The following is a 14,825-nucleotide window of genomic DNA, read 5'->3' as shown; positions in this document are numbered from 1 at the left end:
ATAGTCTAATGTCCTACCATATTATTATTATGTATTTATATAGCACTGACATCTTCTGCAGCGCTTTACAGAGTACATAGTCATGTCACTGACTGTCCTCAGAGGAGCTCACACTCTAATCCTACCATAGTCATAGTATAATGTCCTACCATATTATTATTATGTATTGATATAGCAGTGACATCTTCTGCAGCACATTACAGAGTACATAGTCATGTCACTGACTGTACTCAGAGGAGCTCACACTCTAATCCCTACAATAGTCATAGTCTAATGTCCTACCATATTATTATGTATTTACTGTATATAGCACTGACATCTTCTGCAGCACATTACAGAGTACATAGTCATTTCACTGACTGTCCTCAGAGGAGCTCACACTCTAATCCTAGTATAGTCATAGTGTAATGTCCTACCATATTATTATTATGTATTTATATAACACTGACATCACCTGCAGCACATTACAGAGTACATAGTCATGTCACTGACTGTCCTCAGAGGAGCTCACACTCTAATCCCTACCATAGTCATAGTCTAATGCTCTACCACATTATTATTATGTATTTACTGTATATACAGTGGGTTGCAAAAGTATTCGGCCCCCTTGAAGTTTTCCACATTTTGTCACATTATTGCCACAAACATGAATCAATTTCATTGGAATTCCACGTGAAAGACCAATACAAAGTGGTGTACACATGAGAAGTGGAACGAAAATTATACATGATTCCAAACATTTTTTTACAAATCAATAACTGCAAAGTGCGGTGTGCATAATTATTCGACCCCCCCCCCCCCCCCGCCCTTTTTTTTTTTAAAAAAAATTTCTTTTCAAACTCAGCATACCTACAGGGTATATCCCGACTGCTTTTAAGGCTTCACAGCAGTGCTCCTCATGTCGGGTAAAGTTTGCATCACAGTTTGAAGAGTTGTATTTTATTAATGATAATCAAAGGAAAATACCAATAATAACAGCCAACATGAGGTGATATAATGATTATGCTGTATATTAAAATAAATAGTGCACTACATATCCACACACCCATTCAGTACTGTCCCCAATCACCCCCTCCCCGGCAACCCCGACCCTAAGTCACCTCCGTCCAGCCAGCAAGCTGCTTCCCGACAGTAACAGATACAAGCGCCCACAGGGAGACAACATGGCGATGCACAAGAGGCACCACAGAGAAGGAAAAATAAATAGCTAAACAAACAATCGGCCCCCACCCACATCCAAGCAGAGAGCGCCCAGCCCAAAGCCATCCACACCCTCCACAAACTTCCACAGTGGGACAATCCAAAGCTCCACACCTCTCCATAAACTCCAAACTGTGCCAAAGCATCCAAACCACCACGACCAACCGGGCTGTGCCAACCAGCTCAACAGATGCAAAGCAACAGCTCTCCGCAGCCGGTCAGCGGTGAGTTCAGGCCGCGACAACAGCCTAGTGAGGACCTACGGCAGCACACCACAATCGCTCCCAGCCAGGAAAGGGCCACAAGGCCTTCCCCAAAAGCCTCCAAGTTCAAGGCGGGAAAGAACCCAAGGATCACCACCAAGGTATTCGGCCCCCTTTGATCTGAGTGCAGTCAGTTGCCTATAGACATTGCCTGATGAGTGCTAATGACTAAATAGAGTGCACCTGTGTGTAATCTAATGTCAGTACAAATACAGCTGCTCTGTGAGGGCCTCAGAGGTTGTGTAAGAGAATATTGGGAGCAACAACACCGTGAAGTCCAAAGAACACACAAGACAGGTCAAGGATCAAGTTATTGAGAAATTTAAAGCAAGCTTAGGCTACAAAAAGATTTCCAAAGCCTTGAACATCCCACGGAGCACTGTTCATGCGATCATTCAGAAATGGAAGGAGTATGGCACAACTGTAAACCTACCAAGACAAGGCGGTCCACCTAAACTCACAGGCCGAACAAGGAAAGCGCTGATCAGAAATGCAGTCAAGAGGCCCATGGTGACTCTGGACGAGCTGCAGAGATCTACAGCTCAGGTGGGGGAATCTGTCCATAGGACAACTATTAGTCATGCACTGTACAAAGTTGGCCTTTATGGAAGAGTGGCTAGAAGACAGGCATTGTTAACAGAAAGCATAAGAAGTCCCGTTTGCAGTTTGCTACAAGCCATGTGGGGGACACAGCAACAATGTGGAAGAAGGTGCTCTGGTCAGAGGAGACCAAAATGGAACTTTTTGGCCAATATGCAAAACGCTATGTGTGGCGGAAAACTAACACTGCACATCACTCAAAACACACCATCCCCACTGTCAAATATGGTGGTGGCAGCATCATGTTCGGGAGTGCATCTCTTCAGCAGGGACAGGGAAGCTGGTCAGAGTTGATGGGAAGATGGATAGAGCCAAATACAGGGCAAACTTGGAAGAAAACCTCTTGGAGACTGCAAAAGACTTGAGACTGGGGTAGAGGTTCACCTTCCAGCAGGACAATGACCCTAAACATAAAGCCAGGGCAACAATGGAATGGTTTAAAACAAAACATATCTATGTGTTAGAATGGCCCAGTCAAAGTCCAGATCTAAATCCAATCGAGAATCTGTGGCAAGATCTGAAAACTGCTGTTCACAAACGCTGTCCATCTAATCTGACTGAGCTGGAGCTGTGTTGCAAAGAAGAATGGGCAAGGATTTCAGTCTCTAGATGTGCAAAGCTGGTAGAGACATACCCTAAAAGACTGGCAGCTGTAATTGCAGCAAAAGGTGGTTCTACAAAGTATTGACTCAGGGGGCTGGATAATTACGCACAGCCCACTTTGCAGTTATTTATTTGTAAAAAATGTTTGGAATAATGTATGATTTTTGTTCCACTTCTCATGTGTACACCACTTTGTATTGGTCTCTCACGTGGAATTCCAATAAAATTGATTCATGTTTGTGGCAGTAATGTGACAAAATGTGGAAAACTTCAAGGGGGCCGAATACTTTTGCAACCCACTGTAGCACTGACATCTTCTGCAGCACTTTACAGAGTACGTAATCATGTCACTAGATAAAACAGAGAAACCGAGAGCCTAATATAGTGTAGTATGTATTGGAACAGGGAGAATTAGTGTGGAGTAAGTATTAGGGCCTGTTTCCACTATACGCAGATTCTACATGCAGAAAACGGACTCCAATGAATGCCTATGGGAAATCTGCATCAGTAAAATCGCGTTCAGTGGAAACAGGCCCATAGGCATTCATTGGAGTCAGTTTTCTGCATGCAGAATCTGCGTGTAGTGGAAACAGGCCCTTATACTTACAAACATGGGTTACCGTTTAGGCAACCACTATATAGGCAGGTGGGGAGATTAGACCTGTCCCCACTCAGGATTAAGATGTCGCTCTCTGAAGAAGGAAAGGAGGGTTTGTCACCCTTCCAACCACCAAGGGTGGATATCTTGACAAGTAGATGTACAGAGGCGCCAAAAGGATAAAATATGCTAAAATGTTTAAAATATTCGGGTGGCGGCGGTGGACCGGCCACTCAGAAATAGACTCGATGCTGTCGCTTAAGATAAAGACAATTTATTCACATACTCCATGAACAGAACCGCAACGCGTTTCACGGGTATATTCCCGCTTCCTCAGGCAATAAACAGACAGGAGTACACAGTACAGTCTCAAGGTCACGAATAGCGCCTCAGAGGCGACAGCATCGAGCCTATTTCTGAGTGGCCGGTCCACCGCCGGCCACCCGAATATTTTAAACATTTTAGCATATTTTATCCTTTTGGCGCCTCTGTACATCTACTTGTCATGATCATGTCACTGGCTGTCCTCAGAGGAGCTCACAATCTAATCCTACCATAGTCCTAGTCTAATGTCCTACCATATTATTATTATGTATTTATATAGCACTGACATCTCCTGCAGCACATTAGAGCATTAGAGTACATAGTCATGTCACTGACTGTCCTCAGAGGAGCTCACAATCTAATCCTACCATAGTCATAGTGTAATGTCCTACCATATTATTATTATGTATTTATATAGCACTGGCATCTTCTGCAGCACATTACAGAGTACATAGTCATGTCACTGACTGTCCTCAGAGGAGCCCACACTCTAATCCTACCATAGTCATAGTCTAATGTCCTACCATATTATTATTATGTATTTATATAGCACTGACATCTTCTGCAGCACTGTACAGAGTACATAGTCATGTCACTGACTGTCCTCAGAGGAGCTCACAATCTAATCCTACCATAGTCATAGTATAATGTCCTACCATATTATTATGATGTATTTATATAGCACTGACATCTCCTGCAGCACATTACAGAGTACATAGTCATGTGACTGACTGTCCTCAGAGGAGCTCACACTCTAATCCTACCATAGTCATAGTGTAATGTCCTACCATATTATTATTATGTATTTATATAGCACTGACATCTCCTGCAGCACATTACAGAGTACATAGTCATGTCACTGACTGTCCTCAGAGGAGCCCACACTCTAATCCTACCATAGTCATAGTCTAATGTCCTACCATATTATTATTATGTATTTATATAGCACTGACATCTTCTGCAGCACTGTACAGAGTACATAGTCATGTCACTGACTGTCCTCAGAGGAGCTCACAATCTAATCCTACCATAGTCATAGTATAATGTCCTACCATATTATTATGATGTATTTATATAGCACTGACATCTCCTGCAGCACATTACAGAGTACATAGTCATGTCACTGACTGTCCTCAGAGGAGCTCACACTCTAATCCTATCATAGTCATAGTGTAATGTCCTACCATATTATTATTATGTATTTATATAGCACTGACATCTCCTGCAGCACATTACAGAGTACATAGTCATGTCACTGACTGTCCTCAGAGGAGCTCACAATCTAATCCTACCATAGTCATAGTCTAATGTCCTACCATATTATTATTATGTATTTATATAGCACTGACATCTTCTGCAGCACATTACAGAGTACATAGTCATGTCACTGACTGTCCTCAGAGGAGCTCACAATCTAATCCTACCATAGTCATAGTCTAATGTCCTACCATATTATTATTATGTATTTATATAGCACTGACATCTTCTGCAGCACATTACAGAGTACATAGTCATGTCACTGACTGTCCCTCAGAGGAGCTCACACTCTAATCCTACCATAGTCATAGCCTAATGTCCTACCATATTATTATTATGTATTTATATAGCACTGACATCATCTTCTGCAGCACATTACAGAGTACATAGCCATGTCACTGACTGTCCTCAGAGGAGCTCACAATCTAATCCTACCATAGTCATAGTCTAATGTCCTACCATATTATTATGTATTTATATAGCACTAACATCTTCTGCAGCACATTACAGAGTACATAGTCATGTCACTGACTGTCCTCAGAGGAGCTCACAATCTAATCCTACCATAGTCATAGTGTAATGTCCTACCATATTATTATTATGTATTTATATACCACTGACATCTCCTGCAGCACATTACAGAGTACATAGTCATGTCACTGACTGTCCTCAGAGGAGCTCACAATCTAATCCTACCATAGTCATAGTCTAATGTCCTACCATATTATTATTATGTGTTTATATAGCACTGACATCTTTACTGGCCCCTCCTCCTCCTATAGTACCGCCCCCATATGTAGAGACTGAGCAGTCCTCATCTCCGACAATCCCGCCTTCCTTCAGTATGGATTCCTGCACAGCATCCAGGGACACAAAACTCCTCAGAATCTCTAGAAACCATGTGACAGCATTAGGTACAAGAAATCAGGCCTGGCCAGCTCATGACGCCACCTGAATGATGTGCATTAAGTAGCGTCATGCGTCAACCCCCCCTCCTCCCTCCCCCTCCGCGGCCGCCACTCATTTATCGCCATTACTGAGGGGAGGTGAGCGGTTCTACTGGTAATGGCGCATATACAGGAAGTAAGTACTACGGGAGATGCTCTCTTACCTTACGAGGTGTCCAAGGGCTTAATTCAGTAAACGGTGCTAACCCAGTTAGCACGCCTAAATACTTTGGGCGTGATAACTAGGGTGCTAACTGGGTTAGCAACGTTTACTAAATTTACATCGCGCGCAAAGTCCCGCGCGCAAAACCATGCGACGTTAAGGTTGCACCCAATGCGATCTTATAGGCGCATCGGGTGCGCCGTTTCCGCAAAGTTTTGTGTGCGGGTCTTTGCGCGCGATGTGACTTTATCACGCCTAAACTAACTTTAGGCGTGATATAGGGCTTTTCAAAGGCGTGCTAACAGTAAGCACAGTTTACTGAATCAAGGCCCAAGTGTGAAAAAAAACTACCTGTGAAAAAAAAATACCTGTTGGTGTCCATAAAGCTGCTTGGATGTGGTCTACCCCTTACTGCCTCCATCTGGCCGGTAAACAGTCCGTTGCAGGCCCCGGGCACCACCCTCCCCCCCAGGTCAGGATCGCTGACCCGGATACAGTTTCCCCCATAGCTCCCTGCGCAGTTTGCTTTACTGCTGCCTGGTCCGCTCCCAGCGGCTGTAAGTACGTACAGCGCGCGCTCACATGACTAGCAACAGTGCATGTGAGGCCGTGCTCGGCATCAGAAAGCTCCCAACCAACGCAGGCGCAGTAGCAGTAAAGCAAACTGCGTGGGGAGGACTGTTTACCTATACTGGGGGCACCTATACCTGCCTACCTATACTGGGGGCAACTGTACCTGGCTACCTATACTAGGGGCACCTATACCTGGCTACCTATACTGGGGGCAACTGTACCTGGCTACCTATACTGCGGGGAACTGTACCTGGCTACCTATACTGGGGGCACCTATACCTGGCTACCTATACTAGGGGCACCTATACCTGGCTACCTATCCTGGGGGCACCTATACCTGGCTGCCTATACTGGGGACACCTATACCTGGCTACCTATACTGGGGGCAACTGTACCTGGCTACCTATACTGGGGGCAACTGTACCTGGCTACCTATACTGGGGGCAACTGTACCTGGCTACCTATACTGGAGGCAAATGTACCTGGCTAACTATACTGGGGGCACCTATACCTGGCTACCTATACTGGGGGCACCTATACCTGGCTACCTATACTAGGGGCACCTATACCTGGCTACCTATACTGGGGGCACCTATACCTGGCTACCTATACTGGAGCAACTGCACCTGGCTACCTATACTGGAGGCAAATGTACCTGGCTAACTATACTGGGGGCACCTATACCTGGCTATCTATACTGGGGCAACTGCACCTGGCTACCTATACTGGAGGCAAATGTACCTGGCTAACTATACTAGGGGCACCTATACCTGGCTAACTATACTAGGGGCACCTATACCTGGCTGCCTATACTGGGGGCACCTATACCTGGCTACCTATACTGGGGACACCTTTACCTGGCTACCTATACTGGGGACACCTATACCTGGCTACCTATACTAGGGGCACCTATACCTGGCTACCTATACTGGAGGCAAATGTACCTGGCTAACTATACTGGGGGCACCTATACCTGGCTACCTATACTGGGGGCACCTATACCTGGCTACCTATACTAGGGGCACCTATACCTGGCTACCTATACTGGGGGCACCTATACCTGGCTACCTATACTGGGGGCAACTGTACCTGGCTATCTATACTGGGGGCACCTACTGTATACCTGGCTACTTATACTAGGGGCACCTATACCTGGCTACCGATACTGAGGGCATCTGTACCTGACTAACCTATACTGGGGGGCAGCTATACCTGGCTACCTATACTAGGGGCACCTATACCTGCCTACCTATACTGGGGGCACCTATACCTGGCTACCTATACTAGGGGCACCTATACCTGGCTACGGCTACTGAGGGCATCTGTACCTGACTAACCTATACTGGGGGGCAGCTATACCTGGCTACCTATACTGGGCCACCTATAACCTGGGCTAGCTATACTTGAGACACCTATAACTGGCTACCTATTCTAGGGGCACCTGTACCTGGCTACCTATACTGGGGGCACCTATACCTGGCTACCTATCCTGAGGGCACCTATACCTGGCTACCTATCCTGGGGGCACCTATACCTGGCTACCTATACTGGGGACACCTATACCTGGCTACCTATACTGCGGCCACCTATACCTGGCTACCTATACTGGGGGCACCTATACCTGGCTACCTATACTGGGGGCACATATACCTGGCTACCTATACTGGGGGCACCTATACCTGGCTACCTATACTGGGGACACCTATACCTGGCTACCTATACTGGGGGCACCTATACCTGGCTATCTATACTGGGGGCACCTGTACCTGGCTACCTATACTGGGGGCACCTGTACCTGGCTACCTATACTGGGGGCGCCTATACCTGGCTACCTATACTGGGGGCACCTGTACCTGGCTACCTATACTGAGGCCACTTATAACCTGGCTAGCTATACTGGGGGCACCAATAACTGACTTCCCATACAGCAGGCACCTATACCTGGCCATCTACCTCCCTATACCAGGGGTGTTCTTTTTAATTGCAACGCAGCTATAACTCGCGGTGCAAATTTTCAGGTGCTGTGCGATCATTCCAAATCGGCGGGGGGGGGGGGGGGGGCATCCTCACCAGATTGCCTCAGGCAGCAAAAAGTCTGGAACCAGCCCTGCAAGAAATATGAATTAAACTTACTTGTAATTGTCGTCTTCTACAAACTTCTGCAGCTCGTCTATGTAGCGGACGGACTTGAGATACTTCTGGACGTGTGGCAGCGTCAGCAGATGATCTGCGGGGGAGGGAGAGACGCTCGTTAGCACCAGAATACATAAAGCAAGCAGGGACTAGACCAGCTGGGACAGACAATTGGGGGGACAGCAGCCGGAAGTCTATCGCGTTCGTCGGTCATTGCGATATTGAACGCCGGTACCGCCGTGTACCCAATCGAGCACTTTCAGCTGAGATCTTTCCAGCATGTCCAATCAAAGCATTCGACTGGGATAAAAACACATTCCAATCATCGATCAGGCATCCATGTCACGGCACCGATTCTCATCTGATTCACTAAAAGTCGATCTGATCACAAAATTGGTAGACGTATGGCCAGCTTTACATTCGCTCTGAGTCTGATCATCAGATATCCAGCCAATAACACTTCCTGGTGCAGCGGAGTCCCTCCACTTCCATCCACAGGAAGGGAAAAGCTTCAGTGTCTGCTTTCTCTGGAGCCGGATTGTATTATTCTTGGAGCGGCGGCTGCCTACTAGGAATTGGCACCCAGTCCCGTCGTCGCCTCCAATTCCAACGTTTTACTGAGAGGCCGGAGAGCGGGCCAAGTGCGATAGAGGAAAACGTTAGGCTGACACAGAACGGCTTCCATTCATCTCCTATCAGGCTGCGGCATGTTAAGTATGTGTTAATTACAGATAAAGATCCCGGGAATAAAAATGCATCGGACGGAAAAACCACATAGAACATAAAGGAGGGGAATTTTCCTGGGTGGAGAGCCAGCTTATTGGACGGCAGCACTAGATTCGCTTCTAGGTGAGCGGGGGACAGATGGGACCATAGTAAGGGGTAAGGGCAGTGACACAGGACAAGTGTCAGGAGATCTGCAATACTTACCTCTGATGAGATAATCTAGCCTAGGTCTGCTGCACGCCCCCTGCTGGACACCCTGTACTACCGCCATGGTGAGCTGTATAGAAGACGCAAAGGCTGATGGGATTGGCAGATTGGTAGTTGGGTGTGTAGGCTCTCCTCCTGCCCTGACCAATCACTGCGGAGCTCTGTACTGACAGCGACACCCTCACCCCGCCCCCCACCCCCCGTCTTTTGATGTTGGGAGGAGTGGACCTGCAGATAACCAATGATAAGCAGGACCTACCATAAATGCAGGAGACCTGGAGGTCGGCTATGATCCTCAGTATGTTGTTCATCTGGTTGGAGCGCTGCTCGTTCTCCAGAATGCTGCCAGACGCTGGGTAGGCGGAGTCAACGTAGATGATATCGAGCAGGTAAATTCCTGGAGGAAACATAGAATGGAGAGCGGGTTAGCAGCAGCATGCCTTGTATAGAGAATAACCAACACTCACAACCCCAACTCTAACAGACAACAGTTTTATTTGTCAATGAAATCCGGACCCCAGAATCATCACTTCTATGAGTTTCAGGTAGTTCCAAAAAGTGTGAAAACCTCTTTAAAGAAGTATTTTGTTTGGAGAAATTAACTCATTTCCTGTTCCTAAAGGAAGTTAGCGAGTTAGAGACAGTCATACATTTTCTGAAGGGAAGGGGGCAGTTACAACTTCTTCCCATCCAGCAGAGCTCACACTAAGGCTGGTGTCACAGGCAGGGCCGGATTTCTGGCAAGGCCACATAGGCCATGGCCTAGGGCACCAGAAATTTAGGGGCGGCTCAGTGAGGGGCCGTAAAGCTGTTTTATGCAGCCATCCCTATCTACAAAGACCGCTTTATCCTTTGAACTCTCTGTCCTGTACTTGTGTCGTCCCTGCAAGACCTGAAAGCTCTATCCTGCAGGTACACATCACCCTAACTCTCATGGTGACACAATGATTCCATCATTAATGAGATGGCAAACATCACATAAAAGTTCTTAAGGAAAACATAACTAATAATCTATACACGTATTACTAAAATAGTTATTGTCTGTGACATCCAATGATGCAAAGTAAGTAGAATTCTCATTGGGGCACACAGAGATAACCATACAGACGGTATAGTTGGCCTTGGGCGGTAAAAAGTACAAATCCGGCCCTGGTCACAGGGAGACGTTACAGGCGCACGTTAGAGCAGCCTGTAACGCAGCCCACTGCACAGTAATGAAAAATCAATGGGCTGTTCACAGTGCCCACGTTGCGTTACTGAGTAACGCTGCGCCATAAGACAACGTACTGCATGCAGTACTTTATAAGCAGCAGAGCCGCGTTAGACTGCTTGCACATGCTCAGTAATGTTGGGGAGGAGCGGAGAGCGGCCAGGCACATGGCTAATTAATATTCACTGCACTCAGTGACGTGCAGTGTTTACTTCCTGGAGCGGCTGCTCTGTGCGGCGATTGGCCGGGCGGGACCACGTGATGCCGCATGCGCACAAAAGTACGCATCACGGACCCCAGAGTGAGCTGCACAACGCGGCTCACTCTGACGTCCAAAGCAGAGAGCACCAGGCGTTGTGTTAGGGGCACGTTATGCGACCATAACGTCCCCTAAAACGCAACGTCCTACTGTGAAACCAGCCTTAAAGAGGAACTCCAGTGAAAATAAAGTCATAAAAAAGTGCTTAATGTTTACAATAATTATGTATAAATGATTTAGTCAGTGTTTGCCCATTGTAAATTATTTTAAATCTCTGATTTACATTCTGACTTACATGGTGACATTTTTACTGCTGGCAGGTGATGTCACTGGAAGTAGCTGCTGCTTGCTTTTTTGGCAGTTGGAAACAGCTGTAAACAGCTATTTCCCACAATGCAACAAGGTTTAAAGACAGGAAACTGCCAGGACCATGGTTTCCTGTGGGAGGGGTTTTACCACAATATCAGCCATACAGCGCCCCCTGATGGTCTGTTTGTGAAAAGGAATAGATTTCTCATGGGAAAGGGGGTATCAGCTACTGATTGGGATGAAGTGCAATTCTTGGTCCCGATTCTCTTTAAGTCATGGAGATCCACAGAGGTCTCGGGGCAAGTGGGAGGAAGTGAAGTAAATGATACAAATCACAGGAACAATTTCCCTAATCCTGACCAACTACTACAAATATGGCTTCACCATTCTTCAGTGATGGCCACAAATTCTATAAAAAAAAGTATGTGGCGGTGTAACGATTGGTGTCAGCACGCAGAGTGTATCTGATTATTGATGATCTGCAGTATCACCAATAATACAGATGTTATACCTGATTATATGGTGATCTGCAGAATCACCAATAATACACGTATAGCTTGACACAGGACACCTAATGTAGTGTGAGTGTTTTGGTGCCACAGTAAGAACGGTTATCTCCCGAGGAGCGGGAGATACAGACACTACTGCAGCCAGGGATTCCCTGATGGATCGGGAATCAGACTGTACTGCAGCCAAGGATTTCCTGTTGGGCTGGGAATCAAACTGTACTGCAGCCAGTGGACTCCTATAGATAAAGTCCCCTGACTGGACTGTAAGGAAGACTTCCTGTGGAGTAGGCAGCCTTTACAGCTAACAGACACCTAAAGAGTTGGTGTCACAAGTAGTACAGTGAGGCTGATCACCCAAGGGATGAGTGACAGCCAGAAGGGTCAGACAGGCCAGGTCGGCAACACACGAGCAGATAAGGTACAGAGACAGAAGACTGATACGGTAACCGGGTACAGGCAAGGTTGGCAACAGGAAGACAGATAGGCAAGGTACCGAATCAGTAAGCAGGAGAGTGGTCAGCAAAGCCAGGGATCATAACAGGTATCAATATAGCACAATCCTAGTCTGAGGTGTGAGGTCCTTGGTCTCAACACCTGGGAACTAGTCTGAAGTATAACAACAGTAACACAGTAATCTCCTAGTCTTGGGTGTGAGGTCCTTGGTCTCAACACCCGGGAACTAGTCTGAAGTATAACAGTAGCAACGCAGTAATCTCCTAGACTTGGATGTGAGGTCCTTGGTCTCAACACCCGGGAACTAGTCGGAAGTATAACAGTAGTAACACAGTAATCTCCTAGACTTGGGTGTGAGGTCCTTGGTCTCAACACCCGGGAACTAGTCTGAAGTATAACAGTACAATACACAATAGCGCCTAAAGCGGAATCTGGCTAAGTGTGATCTCCCAGTTCCAACTGGTTCTAACACACTGTAAGATCTGACTGAGGTCTGAGTGCTCACACGTGAGTATTCGCAACGGCAGACAACCTGCAACTGACACGCAAGTCCTATATATACTACAGCGCTCCACAGAGCCGCCCCAGACACTCAGCCAATTCAGAGTCCAGCTGGGATCAGCTGATCGGCCTGATCAGCTGATTCCCCTTCTGCTGGCATAAAGGTCCTGTCCCCTGGCGCGCGCGCGCGTAGCTCTCCATCTGTGTGCACTAGAAGGACCAGACAAACCGCTGACATGTTGCTGCGCGGAAACGGCCGCCGGTTTGAACGCGGAGATAGCCGCCCTGCCGCTTGCCCACGCGGCGGCATCTCCGCAATTCATTACAGGCGAACAGCTAATTGCTAAGCCACCATTCTCACACAGATCGATATGGTGGGAAGTTGCGATGGGCTCTCCTACCATTACTACTATCAGTGCAGTATCATTAATTCTGACCCGTATGTAAGCTTGTGAGTGGTGCATGCCACCTGCTGAAGCCTGGACCAATCTGCCTTGAGGAGCACCTGATCTGCATAAGGATTCTGGGTCATTGGTTTAAATTGTTCCAGGAAGAGGATCAGCAGCATAGCCGGGAAACTGCAATCAAAAGAGCATATATGGCAGCCTTCATATCCCTCGCCTTACAGGGCCACTCAAAGGTTAGGCGTATGGAAGAGGGGTTTATGAAGAAGAGGGGATTATAAAGGAGTGGAGTTAGATGACCGACAGGGACAATTGCCAAAAAGATTGACAAAAACAGCTACGCCAACCTGAAACACTGCACAGTCCCAAACCACGAAGCCAAAACCCAGCTCTGGCAAACCAACCACTGCTGCCAAATCCCCAGCCGTGTGTGTGACGGGAACCAAGCAAAGAGAACATTGTAAAAACAGACAATTGTGCCCCAAAATGTTGTGGTCAGTGAGGGAAGGGGAACGTTTGTTCCAGTGTTGCCCCCAGTCCTGGTGCCTGTCCTGATTCAGCCCTGCAGTACTGGCTATTCCCACCGATTCCCACATTCACCCCGACAAGTAGAACCCAACCCCGCCCCAGTCCTTCCTGCATGCCCTACATTTGTGTTTATACAGCTTTGTTGAAGTTCTAAGCTACAAAATCTCTCAGACAACCATCCAAACTGACTCTACTGCATTTTGATTTTGAGAAATTCAAGGGTCACTTCGGCAAAGACAAATGTTATTAAACAAGGTTGTCGCTGGATTGTTCTCTGACCTCCAATTGCAATTAAAAAAAAAAAGTCTTCATTTATAACAGGGAACTACTTTATGCAAGCTACACTGATTGAAAGCTGCACACTGCTATTTTTCTGACAGTAAAGTTTTCTGATTGAGCTGGATATTACATTATTGTGCTAGATGGCTGCTTTCAGCACTGGATGACTAGAACCTGAGGGGGAATTGCAATTCTCATTTCTTGGGTCCAAAAGCCGATAGGATGACTATATAATCAATAAGAAGTTCAGAGACAGGTGTTTAGCTATGTGTGGATGCCAGTAAATCTGTTTTTAAGTCCAGGTCAAAACAAAAAACCTTTAGTGTAGAGTTTAAAACGTTTCTTCAAATTTTACATAGAAATTTTACATAAATCATTTTCCGTCTTTGGTATTTAGTAACCATCAGTTTGCCAACCAGGGTGAATTCGCTTTATTATCTGGCCACACAGGACGTTGGTATTTGTCTGCAACAGGGACAAGGACAGCTTAAAAAAAAAGTTTATGCACAGCGGGTAAGAAAGATTTTTTCTTACTCCCATTATAATATGATTTCACATCAAAATAGCTCAACTTATGTCCCTCGGTGTCACAGGGACTGAACTTATGGCCCTTGGTATCACAGGGACTGAACTTATGGCCCTTGGTGTCAGAGGAACAGGAAGTGAACTTATTGCCCTTGTTGTCACAGGAAAAGGAAGTGAACTTATGGCCCTTGGTGTCACAGGAACAGGAAGTGAACTTATTGCCCTTGTTGTCACAGGAAAAGGAAGTGAACTTA

At 46.5% G+C, this 14,825-nt stretch overlaps 1 protein-coding gene across 3 annotated transcripts in view; it reads right to left on the bottom strand.

Annotated features, from left to right (window-relative positions):
* Positions 1 to 14,825, bottom strand: part of RALGPS1 (Ral GEF with PH domain and SH3 binding motif 1) — a 574,444-nt gene that overhangs the window by 144,373 nt on the left and 415,246 nt on the right. For all 3 annotated transcript variants that reach the window (XM_068249198.1, XM_068249199.1, XM_068249200.1), the window contains exons 10-11: positions 9,854 to 9,991; positions 8,662 to 8,755 (exon numbers count right to left, since the gene is read on the bottom strand). In XM_068249198.1, coding sequence (XP_068105299.1) covers positions 8,662 to 8,755; positions 9,854 to 9,991 — 232 coding nt within the window. The remainder of the gene's footprint in view (positions 1 to 8,661; positions 8,756 to 9,853; positions 9,992 to 14,825) is intronic.

The sequence above is a fragment of the Hyperolius riggenbachi genome, chromosome 8 (genome assembly GCF_040937935.1).
Source record: "Hyperolius riggenbachi isolate aHypRig1 chromosome 8, aHypRig1.pri, whole genome shotgun sequence".
NCBI lineage: Eukaryota > Metazoa > Chordata > Amphibia > Anura > Hyperoliidae > Hyperolius > Hyperolius riggenbachi.
Note: the sequence above shows the minus strand (reverse complement) of the source record. Positions and strands in the feature narration are given on the sequence as shown.